This window comes from Aegilops tauschii, chromosome 2 (assembly GCF_002575655.3).
Source record: "Aegilops tauschii subsp. strangulata cultivar AL8/78 chromosome 2, Aet v6.0, whole genome shotgun sequence".
In the NCBI taxonomy this organism is placed as follows: Eukaryota; Viridiplantae; Streptophyta; class Magnoliopsida; order Poales; family Poaceae; genus Aegilops; species Aegilops tauschii.
In genome coordinates, this window is record NC_053036.3 from 483163242 (window position 1) to 483177313 (window position 14072).

Consider the following 14072-nt stretch of genomic DNA (forward strand, 5'->3'; position numbering starts at 1 on the left):
ACCTCTCCGATACTCGGAGTGACAAAGCCTAATCTCGATCTATGCCAACTCAACAAACACCTTCGGAGATACCTGTAGAGCATCTTTATGATCACCCAGTTACGTTGTGACGTTTGATAGCACACAAGGTATTCCTCCGGTATCCGGGAGTTGCATAATCTCATAGTCGAAGGAATATGTATTTGACATGAAGAAAGCAATAGCAATAAACTGAACGATCAATATGCTAAGCTAATGGATGGGTCTTGTCCATCACATCATTCTCCTAATGATGTGATCTCGTTATCAAATGACAACATATGTCTATGGTTAGGAAACCTTAACCATCTTTGATCAACGAGCTAGTCTAGTAGAGGCTTACTAGGGACACAATATTTGTTTTTGTTTTCACACATGTATTTAAGTTTCCGATCAATACAATTCTAGCATGATTTAGGAAATATAATAATAACCATTTTATTATTGCCTCTAAGGCATATTTCCATCAGGGTCGAATCGAGGCTAGTAGCCAACCATGCATCGCACAACAGCTCTTCCTCCCACATGTTGAAGCTTTCTCCTCCGCCCCTATTCTTTGAATCGCCACTGAAATCATTTAGATCATCGTCCTCGCTGTCCTCCTCCTCCTGTTGTTGTTGTCCAGCGGCCCAATCCTGTTGTTGTGTGTCTGCACCCAGCTGGGTGTAGTCCTGATGTTGCATGCATGGCTGGGTGTAGGTGCCAGACTGGGTGTACTGCTGATGTCCGCGTCATCGTACGTCGGCTCTTCCTCTTTATGCATACCAGCAAACAGTGCGCGGGTACCCATTTGCTCCACGCTCGGCGTTCGCGTCCGGACAAGCGACAACGATGAACACTCAGTGAAATGCAGAGGCGCCGCAATTACGTCGGCGATGAACAGCGCGGCGGGGGATGCCACAGACTGCCTACCCAGCTACTTGGAGGTGTAGTAGTACAGAGCCTTGTAATGTTCCAGCCATGGCAGCATCTACACGATCGGTGAGGGTGGCGGGCCCCCCGAACTCCACTACATCCTTGACTAGCACACTCTCACCGCCTCATCCGCCACCGGCATGCCCTCCGCCGGCCTTCTGCTTCCTAAGCATTTCCGCCTTTGCCTTTGCTTTGACGCATCGCCGAGTTGATCTTTCGGGTGAGCGTGATGCTTGGGTCATCCACCACCTCCATCTCCGATGGGGTCTCCTCCGGGTCCATGCGTTAGTGGCCGGAGGGAAGAAGAGAGTGGGAAAGGGTGGGAATTTGGTGGAGAGCGGCGGGATGGAAGAAGAGAGTGGGAGGATTTTGCAATAGAAACAATGCAGCCATCTACACAAGCGCTGGCTCTGCCTTAGTTTTTTGCGGCCGAGAGTGTCGGAGTCCTACGTGGCTCGTGTCCGGACTCCGGCAAAGCACCCACCAGTCTATTTTGATTTTGCGGGAAAATTGTGTTCAGGTCTACTCCACAGACCGATGGGGGCCTGCGTTGGATGGCTTGTGGGCTCCGAATAGCTATGTCCAGATGGATACGGGTGGTTTGAGAGTCGGCGTTGGCGATTCCCTAACAGAATTGTATAGTAACAGCAAAATGCAGCATTAGTAATTGCAACGGAAATAGCAGTAGTAGGAAGTGTAGCATAGAGTAAGCGATGTGGTTGTTTAGATGAGGTTCAATATGCAACGGTCATAACCTAGAGCGACTGCAAATTAGCTCCAATTCATCAATCATATGTAGGTTCAAAGCATTAACACATGGTGAATACATGTAATCCTCAAGTTAAAGTCATCCCCGTCGATATCCCAAATATTGTCACCTTGGGGTCTAGGGTTCAAAACCATAACAGGTGCATACAACTTGCAGATGAGATCAAGAACATAATTATATTCATGAAAACATAGAGAGTTCAGATCTGAAATCATGAGACTCAGACCCTATTACAAGCATAAAGCATAGCAGAGTCATAGCAACATCAGTCACATAACATAGTGGATACTAGGGTTCAAGACCTAACAATTGAATAGTGAGCGAGAACTATGAACCCTAGAACATGAGCAAGAACCATGAACCCTAGAACATAAACATTGAACATGAACTATGAACCCTAAAACAATTGAATATTTTACACAAATTCCACAAATTTGTTAACTTACATCCATGACACAAGCTATGAACCTTCTCCCAGTGCTAATCCCTTCGAAAGCAACTAACCTCTCCGCCGGCTTCCGATGCTCACACATCACCATCACCTCTTCGCCAACATTGAAATCATGGCACTCAGACCCTATTACAAGCATAAAGCATAGCAGAGTCATAGCAACATCAGTCACATAACATAGTGGATACTAGGGATCAAGACCTAACAATTGAATAGTGAGCGGGAACTATGAACCCTAGAACATGAGCAAGGACCATGAACCCTAGAACATGAACATTGAACAGGAACTATGAACCCTAGAACAATTGAATATTTTACACAAATTCCACAAATTTGTTAACTTACATCCATGACACAAGCAATGAACCTTCTCCCAGTGCTAATCCCTTCGAAAGCAACTAACCTCTCCGCCGGCTTCCCATGCTCACACATCACCATCACCTCTTCGCCAACACCACAGTAGTTTGGGTCCTTGATTATAGTTGGGATCTAGACCAATCAAAGAAATGAGAATATTTCAAACAACTAGTTCAAATCGAACCGGAAAAACAAAATCCCCAAATTGAAACCCTAGAATGCACTGACCTTGACAGCGGAGTCGCTGGAGGAGATGTACTGGGCAGCCGAGTACTCGCTGGTGTCGTCGTTGTTCTACAACACCATGGCGGCCGGCGGCAAGCAACCTGGTCAGCGATAGCGACGAGAACAGAGAAGAGAGAGCGCGCGCGAGAGAGAGAGAGAGAGAGAGGGGGGGCGACCGGGTCATTTTGACCAGCCGATGCCAAGCGGCACCGTCAACCAAGCCATTAGTCCACGTAAGTGTTTTCTAGACACGGTGATTTTTCAACGGATTACTGACTAGGTGGTATTCTGCAAACCTAGCATAAATGTGGTAGTTTTCTGCTTTTAATTCGGTTCAAGGCAATGAAAGTGTCAGCTCATTGATATGAAAAATACTCTTTTTAATCCCGATCATATACTGGAAGCTGTTGGAGGTGCCTTGCAAGTTTGCATCTCAAATACTTGACCAAATACCTGAAAAGCTCAGTTTAGGCCAATCGTTGGCAAACCAATCTGATGCGCAGGCATTACTTTCGAACCAGTAGGGAGTTGAACTAACTGACGACATTGAGTCACAGTGCGTATCACTACGCCAATACCACCTCCTCATCAAACTGGCCTGACCATCAGTCCATCACCAATTCCAAACAGAACTGAAGTCGCTTTGCTTAATCTGGCCAACCACCAACCTAATCACACCCTGTTCCCATGATCATGCCATCCTGCATAAATATGGGTGAACCATCCCGGTTGTCTGCACCAAGCAAGCTGAGAACCAATCCTGCAGCCAGTTACCCAGAAATCTGAGAGCACACTGCCCACAGCTTCCTGAAATGGCTGTCAGCACTGGTAGCTTCTTGGCCATTGCCATGGCCCTCGCTCTCCTTAGCGCCCACATGACCCACGCCGGCCGCCTCCTGGCCGACACCACGGAGGCAGCAGCGCCCACTGCAACGCCTGCCGCTGTTCCAGGCATCCCCGCACTGAAGCCGCCCGTGCCCACCATGCCTACAATGCCACCAGTGCCAACCGTGCCCGCGCTCACCACACCGCAGGTCGCAGTGCCGCCGATGCCGGCCGTGCCGGCGATCACTCTCCCGCAGCTAACGGTGCCCCCCATGCCGGCCGTGCCTGCGATCACCGTGCCTCAGGTCACTTTGCCGCCCATGCCGGCCGTCCCCGCGGTCACCGTGCCCAAGGTCACGTTGCCGCCCATGCCGGCCGTCCCCGCGGTCACCGTTCCCAAGGTCACGTTGCCGCCCATGCCCGCCGTTGTTGTGCCGAAGGTGACGATGCCGCCAATGCCTGCAATTCCATCCATCTCCATCCCCAAGGTGGTATTGCCTCCGATGCCTGCATTTCCCACTGGGAACGTGCCGATGCCATTCCTTGCGCCACCTCCTTTGGCATAGGCACGAACCAGAGCACCAGGAGCGGGAATCTACATTTCCATGTTTACTAGACCATTTGGTTTTGGCCATTCACCGTTAGCCACCTTGTTTACATTATGTGGTTCCTATTTTCTTTGTGTGTGTGTGTAGTATGTAGTACAGTATTAGGCTTGTCAATGGCCATCCCTTTTTCTTTCTCTTTGTATTGAGTTTTTACAGTGAACATATATGTCATTTTATCACATTTATGTCAGACATACTGTTATGCAATTACTGAGCAATAATTCGTCATGTGCATTCTAACTCCAACAAATCTGCTTTCTGACAAGTACTCCCTCCGTTCGGAATTACTTGTCGCAGAAATAGATGTATCTAGACATACATCCATTTCTGCGACAAGTAATTCCGAACTGAGGGAGTATAAGTTTGAGCAATCAACAGTTGAACACAAGTACTTCCTCCGTTCATAAACATAAGATGTTTTTGAGATTTCAATATGGACTACAGACAGGCTGAAATGAGTGACCAAACACACTAAAACGTGTCTATATACATCCAACTCAGAAAAAAGTTACTAGAACATCTTATTTGTGAACAAAGGAGTACATAGCTAGACTGGACATCTTTGACATACTACCTCCGTTCCAAATTACTCTGTCGCTGAAATGGATGTATCTAGAACTAAAATACATCTAGATACATCCATACGTGCGACAAGTAATTCGGAACGTTGGGAGTACATTTATACATTCAAATCGTCCATCCAAAGAGCATTACCGCAAATGCACGGATCCAACTTCACTTTAAGCAGAACGCCCAGAAAGATACATTTCTGCGGTGGCAGTATGCAATGCAGCTCCAATTGGAAGGACATCCTCGTCGACGAAGAAATGCGGGTTGTGAGCAGAGTGGACCGAACCGACTTTCTCATTTCTAATGCCGATACCAAACATAACGCCAGGAACTAACTGTTGGTAGAATGCAAAGTCTTCCCCTGCCATGATCTTCTCTCCGGGCTTCACCTTGTCTGGACCAAGCAAACTTCTGCCCACATTCTCTACATGCTCGTGGAGTCTCTCATCATTGACGACGGCAGGATACATTGGGTGGGAGGGAGCCCCCAATATCTCCGTAACTCCCGTGCACCTATGTACAGCTGCCTGCCCTTCTACTACCTGGAACAAGGGCATTTATTCAGGATGATTTTGCGTTGCACCGATAGTAAAGCTGTTTAATAAGCATGTCCTGATGTCTAAGTCCGACTCTTCAGAGAATGCACACAAGGTGCTGCTAGTGATATGAAGTGCTTTGCTCACAGAAAAACAAAATGGAAGGTACAAGTGATTGCAGGACACCAATATTATCATCACATCAAATTGTGCCATAATGCTAACCTCCTTAAGCCTTTTCTGTAGCCGATAAAGTCCTTCAGTAGTGAGGCTCCTCAAAGTACCTCCAAATTCAACAACTGGAGGTGTGGCATCAACAGAGTTCCCACCTTTAATATAGGTGACAGAGAGCACCTGAAGAAAACAAATAGACACATCTAACGTTATGGGCTGTATGGCAGAGCAAAATTGCGGTCGACATCATATAGAAACACGTGCTGTTCCTAATGTAGGTTAGTTGAATGATGCAGATATACTAACTGACTCTGAAGACATCCAGTGGAATATACTGTAGAACACTTGACTGATGCTACAAACATGCATCAAAATGCGTATCACATCCTTAGCCAAGCTGTTGATTTCCCATAGGAAATCATCACTAGAGTAGCCTTTCAGGTGCCTACTCAATATGTTTCATATGCTCAAAGTTATGAAATAACTTGGTTACATTTGTAGGCTAATACTTAATCCAGACTAAAACAAATGCAGCTTTACAATGTAAGCCCTTGCATTACATCGAGATGGGGTCAACCATGTAGGACCGTAGGAGCACTTGTACAAAGGAGAAACTAAAGTAAAATGCAAGCGTGGTCCTAATTCTTTTCTGAAAGTGTCACTTGGGTCCTAATTCTTTCAAAATGCATATCTGCGTCCCAAATCTTTTTAAGTTGCTCATCCGAGGTCCTAATCCCGTCTGACCGCCGCTGACCAGTGCCACGTCGCTTTGACCAGTCCACGTCGACACCAGAGGGCCCAGGCGGGATAACGACCGGCCGTGAATATTTGCAGAAAAACCCTCTAACCCTAATTCCCTTTCATTTGCGGTCCCTCTTCCTCTTCCCCACCCCTCTCCCTCTCCCTGTCTGGCGAGAACAGGGCGATTGACGGCGGCGGCTCTGCTCCAGTGAGAAGAGGGGGTCGTTGCCGGCTGTTGTCCGGCTACGGCGATGCTAGGATGGCGCCACATCTACGGCGACCCGGAGATCCTCCTCCGTGATATGGTAAGTTCTCGTAACCCTAATCCCAATCCTACTGTTTAGTTCCCCTTCTTCTCATTTAGGCAGAATCAATGACCGAATCCTTTGCAATGTAGGACCACAAGAGGAGCTTTTCAGTGTAGAAATCAATTATGATGGGTTTTTTTGCGGATTTGGCAAGTCGAAGTCATATGTTGATGGCAAAGATGTTGTGTTCGATGGATGTGAAGTAGATACATGGTCTCCTCTCTGGCTGACTGATTTTATGCAACAATTAGGATATAGTGACCAATCGAAGTACATTTTGTATTGGTTGCTCCCTGGAAAGAATCTAGCTGATGGTCTCCGGATTGTGGACTGCAACACTGACACATTGCACATGACAGCAGTTGTCCCAAAATTTCAGCATTTTCAGTTATTTGTCGACCATAAAGATATGACACTTGACAATGCAATTGATGACATTCATGTTAGTGGTACACCTGATCTTCCTGCTGTACTAAGCCCTAAGTCTCCTCAGTTTAATACTCCTTCCATCCCAAAATAAGAGTGTCAACTTTGTACTAACTTTAGTGCAAAGTTCTACTAAGATTGAGACACTTATTTTGGGACGGAGGGAATACTGGAATTAGGGGCAGTCCTAGGTTTAAGGTTAAAGCTCAGAACGGAGGGAATACTGGAATTAGGGGCAGTCCTAGGTTTAAGGTTAAAGCTCAGAAAGGCAATGTCAACTAGTGTCATGGAGGCAGCAACAATGTAGGCAGTAGCAGTGTTCCACCAATGGCATAAAGTGTTGGACATGAGCTCAGAAGAAGCAGGAGAAAGCTTGTGGTAGAAGAAGAATTTTGCAATGAGAAAGACAGTAACAGTGATGACAGTGAGTGGGATTCAGACTGGGTTGACTCTGACAATGAAGTAGGTAAAGATGATGATGATCTTTATGAAGAATGGGTGGATGACAAATTTGAGCAGAAGAAAAAGAAGAAATCCAAATTGGAGCAGGACAGTGACTATGAATCTGATGAGCTGCAAGAGTTGCAAGATTCAGAGCTTGAAGAGAGTGATTCAGCAGAAGAAGTGGAAGTAGTTGATGCTCAAGGAAGGAAAACAAGGAAGAAGAAAGTGAAGCTCAAAAGGTGGAGGCCAGAGAACATGAAAGAAGTGAATTTTCACATAGGCATGGTGTTCTTGACAGTGACTGAACTGAGGGCAGCAATTCAAGAGTACATTGTGAAACAAAGAGTGCAAATACAGTACATTAAAAATGATAAGCAGAGGGTTAGGGCAGGCTGTGTTGGTGACTGTCCCTGGTTCTTATTTGCTGTACCTGATAGCAGGGCAAAATCTTGAGTTGTGAAGAAGTATGTGGGAGAACATACATGTGAAAGTGAGTGGGCACTGAAGCGATTCACAGCAAAATATCTGGCTGGCAGGTATGTGGAGACATTCAGAGCAGATGAGAAGATGTCTTTGCAGAACTTTGCCAGGCTTGTTCAGTTGGACTACAATATGCTTCCTACTAGAAGCAAGCTAGCAAGAGCAAGAAGATTTGCACTGAAGCAAATACATGGAGATGAACTGGAACGGTACAATTTACTTTGGGACTTTGCAGCTGAAGTTAGAAGGTCAAATCCTGGAACTACAATGTTTGTGAATGCAAAAGATGGAGTTTTTTAGAACTGTTACATGTCATTGGATGCATGCAAGAGAGGTTTCTTACTTGCTTGCAGGCCAATTATATGCATTGACGGGTGCCACATTAAGAACAAGTATGGTGGAGTGATGTTGACAGCTCTTGGAGTTGATCCCAATGATTGTATCTTTCCCATTGCAATTGCCATAGTTGAAGTAGAAGATACTGTTACATGGAAGTGGTTTCTAAATACATTGAAGGAGGATCTAAACATACAGAACACAGCACCATGGACACTTATGAGTGATAGGCAGAAGGTACCATACTGTAGCATTTCATATATCACACTGTACCATTTCTTTTGTCAGACTGTAGCATTTCATATATCATTTGTTTTCTATACTCTGTGTATGTAGGGGTTGATCAATGCTGTCAATGCATTGTTTCCTGATGCACAACATATTTTTGTGTGAGGCATCTGTGTCAAAACTTTGCAAAGAACTGGAAAGGTGATGTTTTCAAGAATAAGTTGTGGCAAATTGCAAGAGATGAAAGAGCTGGACCAGGGGGCATTTGAGTACTTGGATGCAATTGACCCAAGGCAGTGGTGCAAGGCCTATTTCCAAGAACTCCCAAAATGTGATTTGCTTCTGAATAATAGTTGTGAAGTGTTTAACAAGTACTAACTATAGCATTTGCTTCTTAACTGTAGCATCTCATTTCTCTTAACTGTAGCACTTCGGTTTTCTTAATAGTAGCATTTTATTTGTTGCCACTGTAGATACATACTTGATGCTAGAGAACTGCCCATTGTGACTGCTCTTAAGAAGATCAAGGACCATAGAGAGGGAGAGAGCGAGCAGAAGACTTAGGGACTAGGGAATGAGGAAAGCAAACTCCAGAGGTCACATTGCTTAAATTCCCAACCGCCATCCGCGGGAAATCTCCAGCGTGGGCCCTCGAGTCGACGTGGCGGCGGTCAAAGCGCCACGCGAGCTGGTCAGCGGCCGTCAGACGGGATTAGGACCTCGCGTGAACAACTTAGAAAGATTTAGGACCCATATATGCATTTTGAAAGAATTAGGACCCAAGTGACACTTCCAGAAAAGAATTAGGACTGCGCTTGCATTTTACTCGAGAAACTATTAGCATTTGTTTCCTTCAACTGATACAATATCATAAGCAACAGGGGAGAATACTTGAACAAAAGGGCTCCCACCCATCTAAGCCCTAATAACATGTATACGAGCAAGATTCACTCTCTTTTTTTGCGAGACGTGCTCTGTTTTGTGACTGCAATAACATGTATACGAGCAAGTTTTTTGGCATGATCCACTGTGTTTTCATGCGACATAGATTTTGTTTGTTGGAATGATTCATTGGGTTTTCATTACACTTCTGTATAGCATGTTTGAAGAAAAACAGCAAAGCAAAGTAGTATCGCTATAAGGCAATGGCGTACTTGGCTGTGAAGAGGATCATCTTCTCTTGAAGTGAGCTGTTGCAGGGACAGGACGGTAAATGCTGCAGCAACGATAGGATCCACATTTAAGTGTGGGGTTTCAGCCTTCCCGGTTTTACCTTCTATTTTCACTACATAGAAACATACAGCTGCTTGTGTTGGTCCTGCGTGAGCAGCTATTACCCCTGTTGGCATCCGATAATCGATATGCATTGCAAATATAGCTTCAACACCATCAAGAACACCTTCTTTTATCATATGAGATGCACCAGCACCACCCTCCTCAGCAGGTTGAAAAAGGAGTCTCACCGTTCCCTTCATCATACAAGACAAATAATAAATAATGAGTATATATGTTCCATGCAAAAAATAATAATAATAATGAGTATACATGTTAATCTCTGTAACTTCTAACCATTTCCAATTTAATGGTCAATCTACTTTTTTGAGGGAATGGTCATCCTACTTAGCCGAGGGTTTTTTTTTTCCGACAAAGGGTGGATTCTATTCATTCAAAATGAAGCATAAGGAGATACAAACACAATATGCACACACCCGGCCACTGCATAGATAGGATGCACACAGCCAACACCAACACACACAAAAAGAAAAAATCACACCGGCAACTAGCAAAGTCAAACAATGACCGAAGCTACGCCATGGTATCTAACTATTCATTACCATCATGCTATGACTCACACAATGACTCCTTTTCGAAAAAGAAAAAGAAAAATTACCATCATGCTATGACTCACACAATGACTCCTTTTCGAAAAAGAAAAAGGAAAATTACCATCATGCTATGACTCACACAATGACTCCTTTTTGAAAAGAAAAAAAAATTACCATCATGCTATGACTCACACAAAACAAAGGAAAAGCATTGGGGTTGTATTCTCTTTTGGACAAACAACAAGAGAATTACCAAATATCATGTGATAACATAAAACTGGAGAGCCTACACAGGGGGATCAAGTATTTTGTCCGACGACCTCGCCCAAACACAACTGAAGTACTAAATTCCGTGAAACTTAGAGCAGAACTATAAGCAGGCACCCACCTTAAGCTGATCCTTGCGCTCATGAAGCAACTTTGCCGCTCCCAGTAGCATCGCTGTGTGCACATCATGACCACAGGCGTGCATTACACCATCAACTCTGCTCTTATGCTCCCACTCCACCAATTCCTGCCATCCCAAGAACGCAACCAACAAACTGTGATCCCTCCAACAAAGAATATCATTCGCAACCGACAGAATGTGATCATACGAGCAAACAATATCCTAACATACCCAATAGCAAGCGACAGTCACATTATTTACAGCAAACTAATCACACAGTGCCGCTCCAGAAGTCCATAATTTCATACTCCCCGAGACACCAGTTCCCATTGACTGCTGCCATTCAGCGCCAACACCGGCTAGATTACCGGAGTAGCATCAAAGGGGAAGTAGCATCAGAGCCTCAGATTCTGAGGGGAAGAGGGGAACGGACCTGGATGGGTAGTGCGTCCATGTCGGCGCGGAGGGCGACGATTGGGGGCATGCCCAAGCCGACATCGGCGACGACGCCGGTGCCGGCAACGGCTTGGGCGGTAACCCCTAGCCGCTCGAGCTCCTCGCGGACGAGGGCGCTGGTGCGGTGCTCCTGGAAAGCGAGCTCCGGGTGGGCGTGGATGCGCCGGCGCACGCCGATAATCCACTCTCGCTCGCCCTCGGCGCGCCGAAGTAGCTCCTGCGCGTACTCCGCCGAGACGGTGGAGAGGAGGAGGAGAACGAAGAGGCAGGGGAGACGAGGAGTGGCCATGGTCAAGTGGAAGGTGGGGGAAGCTTTCATTGACGGAGCGGCGTCTCTTTTTCGTACTGTATGCATTCACAGTTAAGAGCAACTCTAGCACACCCCACATCCCACCGGCCCGCAAAACACGTTTGCACTTCGCGCAAAACCATTTTTACGGGCTGGCTCGGGCTAGCACAGATGCAGACCCTCAAACGGATCCGTAAAAGATATATTCGCGGCCGGCCTCCAGTCCGGCCGCTGCCGCCCCTTCCTTCAGCCGGCGCCGCCGGCCACGCCGGCCGCGCCCAACCCTGTCGGCCGCGCCCCGTCGCCCGTCGGCCGTGCCCCGCCCCTGCTGGCCGCGCCCCATCACCGCGCCGGCCGCGCCCAGCCTCACCGGCCACGCCCCGTCGCCTCTGTCGTCCGTGCACAGCTTGCCGGCCACGCCCCGTCGCCTCCGTCGTCCGCGCCTTGCTCTATTGCCAGCCGAGTCGTGCCCCTTTGCCTGCCGCGTCGGGAGGATTCCGACGGCTAGGCTGAGGTCATGGGAGGCCACGACGATGTCGAGCTCGTCCAATTCGAACCGGCAGCGATCGATTGCGGCGTCTAGCGGCCTTTTCCGATGTGTGGTGATGAATTCCGGAGAGTTTAGGGCGGATTCCGGCAAACTCCGCGGCGGCGTGTTTGCTCCGACGAGGTTTGACCGGTATACGGGGCCCCCTATATTCGGCCTTTCAACCTCCAAAGATAAGGGTTTCGGGTGTGCATTTGCGGCGGCCTTTAAAAATTTTATGGGTTGGACTATTTTTACGGTTTCTGTTCTGGACACTTTTTTCGCTCAAAACTGTAAAACGCAAAAATTTTGCGGGTTTGACTACTTATGCGGGGTCTGCTAGAAATGCTCTAACATGTTGTACAATGCATAGCCGTAGATGATGCCACGCATGTTATGTAGGATCGGATATCACATAAAGTAGGTTTGGATAGTGAAATGAAATCCTCTGCAGGAGGCGGGGGCTTGAAGAGAAAAGGTGTGGTTCGATGTCAAAAGCTAAAAAGGTTGGAGTGAAAAATAGAGATGCATGTGTATTAAAATCTTTATTTTCTACTCCCTTCGTCCCAAAATAAGTGACTCAACTTTGTACTAACTTTGTACTAAAGTTAGTGCAATGTTGAGTCACTTATTTTGGGACGGAGAAAGTATTTCTTAATGAGGTCCACTAGTAATAGGAGAAAAAATAAATATAGGTGCCTCAAACTACTTTTTTTCATGGGGCATCTATATCCATATGTCATCATTGTACACGCCCTTAGTCTACCGTTTTTATAACATCTAGGCCAAGGTTTAAAGAAAATATACTAGTAACATTTATACATAAAATGGTTTTCGCCCCGTTTTATAAATAAAATGATCACCATAGTGCTAGTCTTGTTCCGACAGCAGCGGCGAAGGTTGGAGCCAAGCGGAGAGCCAAAGTCGTGAATTCGGCGGTGAAATCATCAGTGAAGCCACGGTCCTGGCCGCGGCTAAGCGGCTTCCACAACTACAGAAAAACCACATAGTTTGTTAATAGCATCAGTAGGTCGTTGTACGGGAGATCGTTCAATAACTAGTTGTTCCGGATTGTCCAGAGTGTCCACACGAGAACCCCAATTCCTAGCCACCTAATGTAGCGGGATCCCACCACGCACCCCTGCAATTCCTTAAGGAGGTCAAGGAAGTTCGTGTGGCACCGCCCACCGCCAACCACTTCCATGAAGCAACTCCAAAGGAATTGAGTCGTTACAGAGGAAAAGAGGATGTGGTTGGAGTCCTCAGTCGTATCGCACAGGTGGCAAGTGTCACCAAGATCAATCTAGGAGATGCTAGCAACGAGAGAGAGGGAGTGCATCTTCATACCCTTGAAGATCGCTAAGCAGAAGCGTTACAAGAACGCGGTTGATGGAGTCGTACTCGCGGCGATTCAAATCGCGAAAGATCCGATCTAGCGCCAAACGGACGGCGCCTCCGCGTTCAACACACGTACAGCCCGAGGACGTCTCCTCCTTCTTGATCCAGCAAGGGGAGAGGAGAAGTTGAGGAAGAACTCCAGCAGCACGACGGCGTGGTGGCAATGGAGCTTGTGGTTCTCCGGCAGAGCTTCGCTAAGCACTACGGAGGAGGAGGAGGAGGCGTATGAGGAGGGAGGGCTGCGCCAGGGAAGAGGTCCGGCTGCCCTCCCACCCCTCCACTATATATAGGGGCAAGGGGAGAGGGGGAGGCGCCCTAGGGTTTCCCCTAGGGGGCGGCGGCCAAGCAGATTGGATCTCCCTAGGGAGACTTGCCCCCCAAGCCAAGCAGGTGGAGGCTTTCCTCCCAAGCCAGGTGGAGGCGCCCCCACCTCCCCAAGTAACGTGGGAAAGGGTGTGGAGGGCGCACCACCCCTTAGTGGGCTGGTTTGCCCCTTCCCCTTTGGCCCATGAGGCCCTCCAACACTTGCCGGGGCTCCCGAAACACCTTTCGGTCATGCTGGCCATAGCCTGGTACCCCCGGAACACTTCCGGACTCCAATACCCTTCGTCCAATATATCGATCTTCACCGCCGGACCATTCCGGAACTCCTCGTGACGTCCGGGATCACATCCGGGACTCCGAACTACCTTCGGTAACCACATACTATTTCCCATAACAACTCTAGCGTCACCGAACCTTAAGTGTGTAGACCCTACGGGTTCGGGAACCATGCAGA

The 14072-nt window shown here is 47.4% G+C and overlaps 2 protein-coding genes across 2 annotated transcripts; one reads left to right on the forward strand and one right to left on the reverse strand.

Moving 5' to 3' along the window:
- The first annotated feature begins 3455 nt into the window (after positions 1–3455).
- LOC109751767 (uncharacterized) lies at positions 3456–4330 on the forward strand. Its single transcript, XM_020310654.4, has one exon. The coding sequence runs from the start codon at positions 3548–3550 to the stop codon at positions 4124–4126; it is 579 nt and encodes a 192-aa protein (XP_020166243.1). The 5' UTR covers positions 3456–3547; the 3' UTR covers positions 4127–4330.
- Positions 4331–4546: 216 nt separating this feature from the next.
- Positions 4547–11421, reverse strand: LOC109759763 (IAA-amino acid hydrolase ILR1-like 5). The gene is made up of 5 exons (XM_020318600.4): positions 11059–11421; positions 10626–10751; positions 9566–9880; positions 5500–5628; positions 4547–5280 (listed from the first exon to the last, which is right to left on the reverse strand). The coding sequence occupies exons 1-5, from the start codon at positions 11398–11400 to the stop codon at positions 4909–4911; spliced, it is 1284 nt and encodes a 427-aa protein (XP_020174189.3). The 5' UTR covers positions 11401–11421; the 3' UTR covers positions 4547–4908.
- Positions 11422–14072: the final 2651 nt, after the last annotated feature.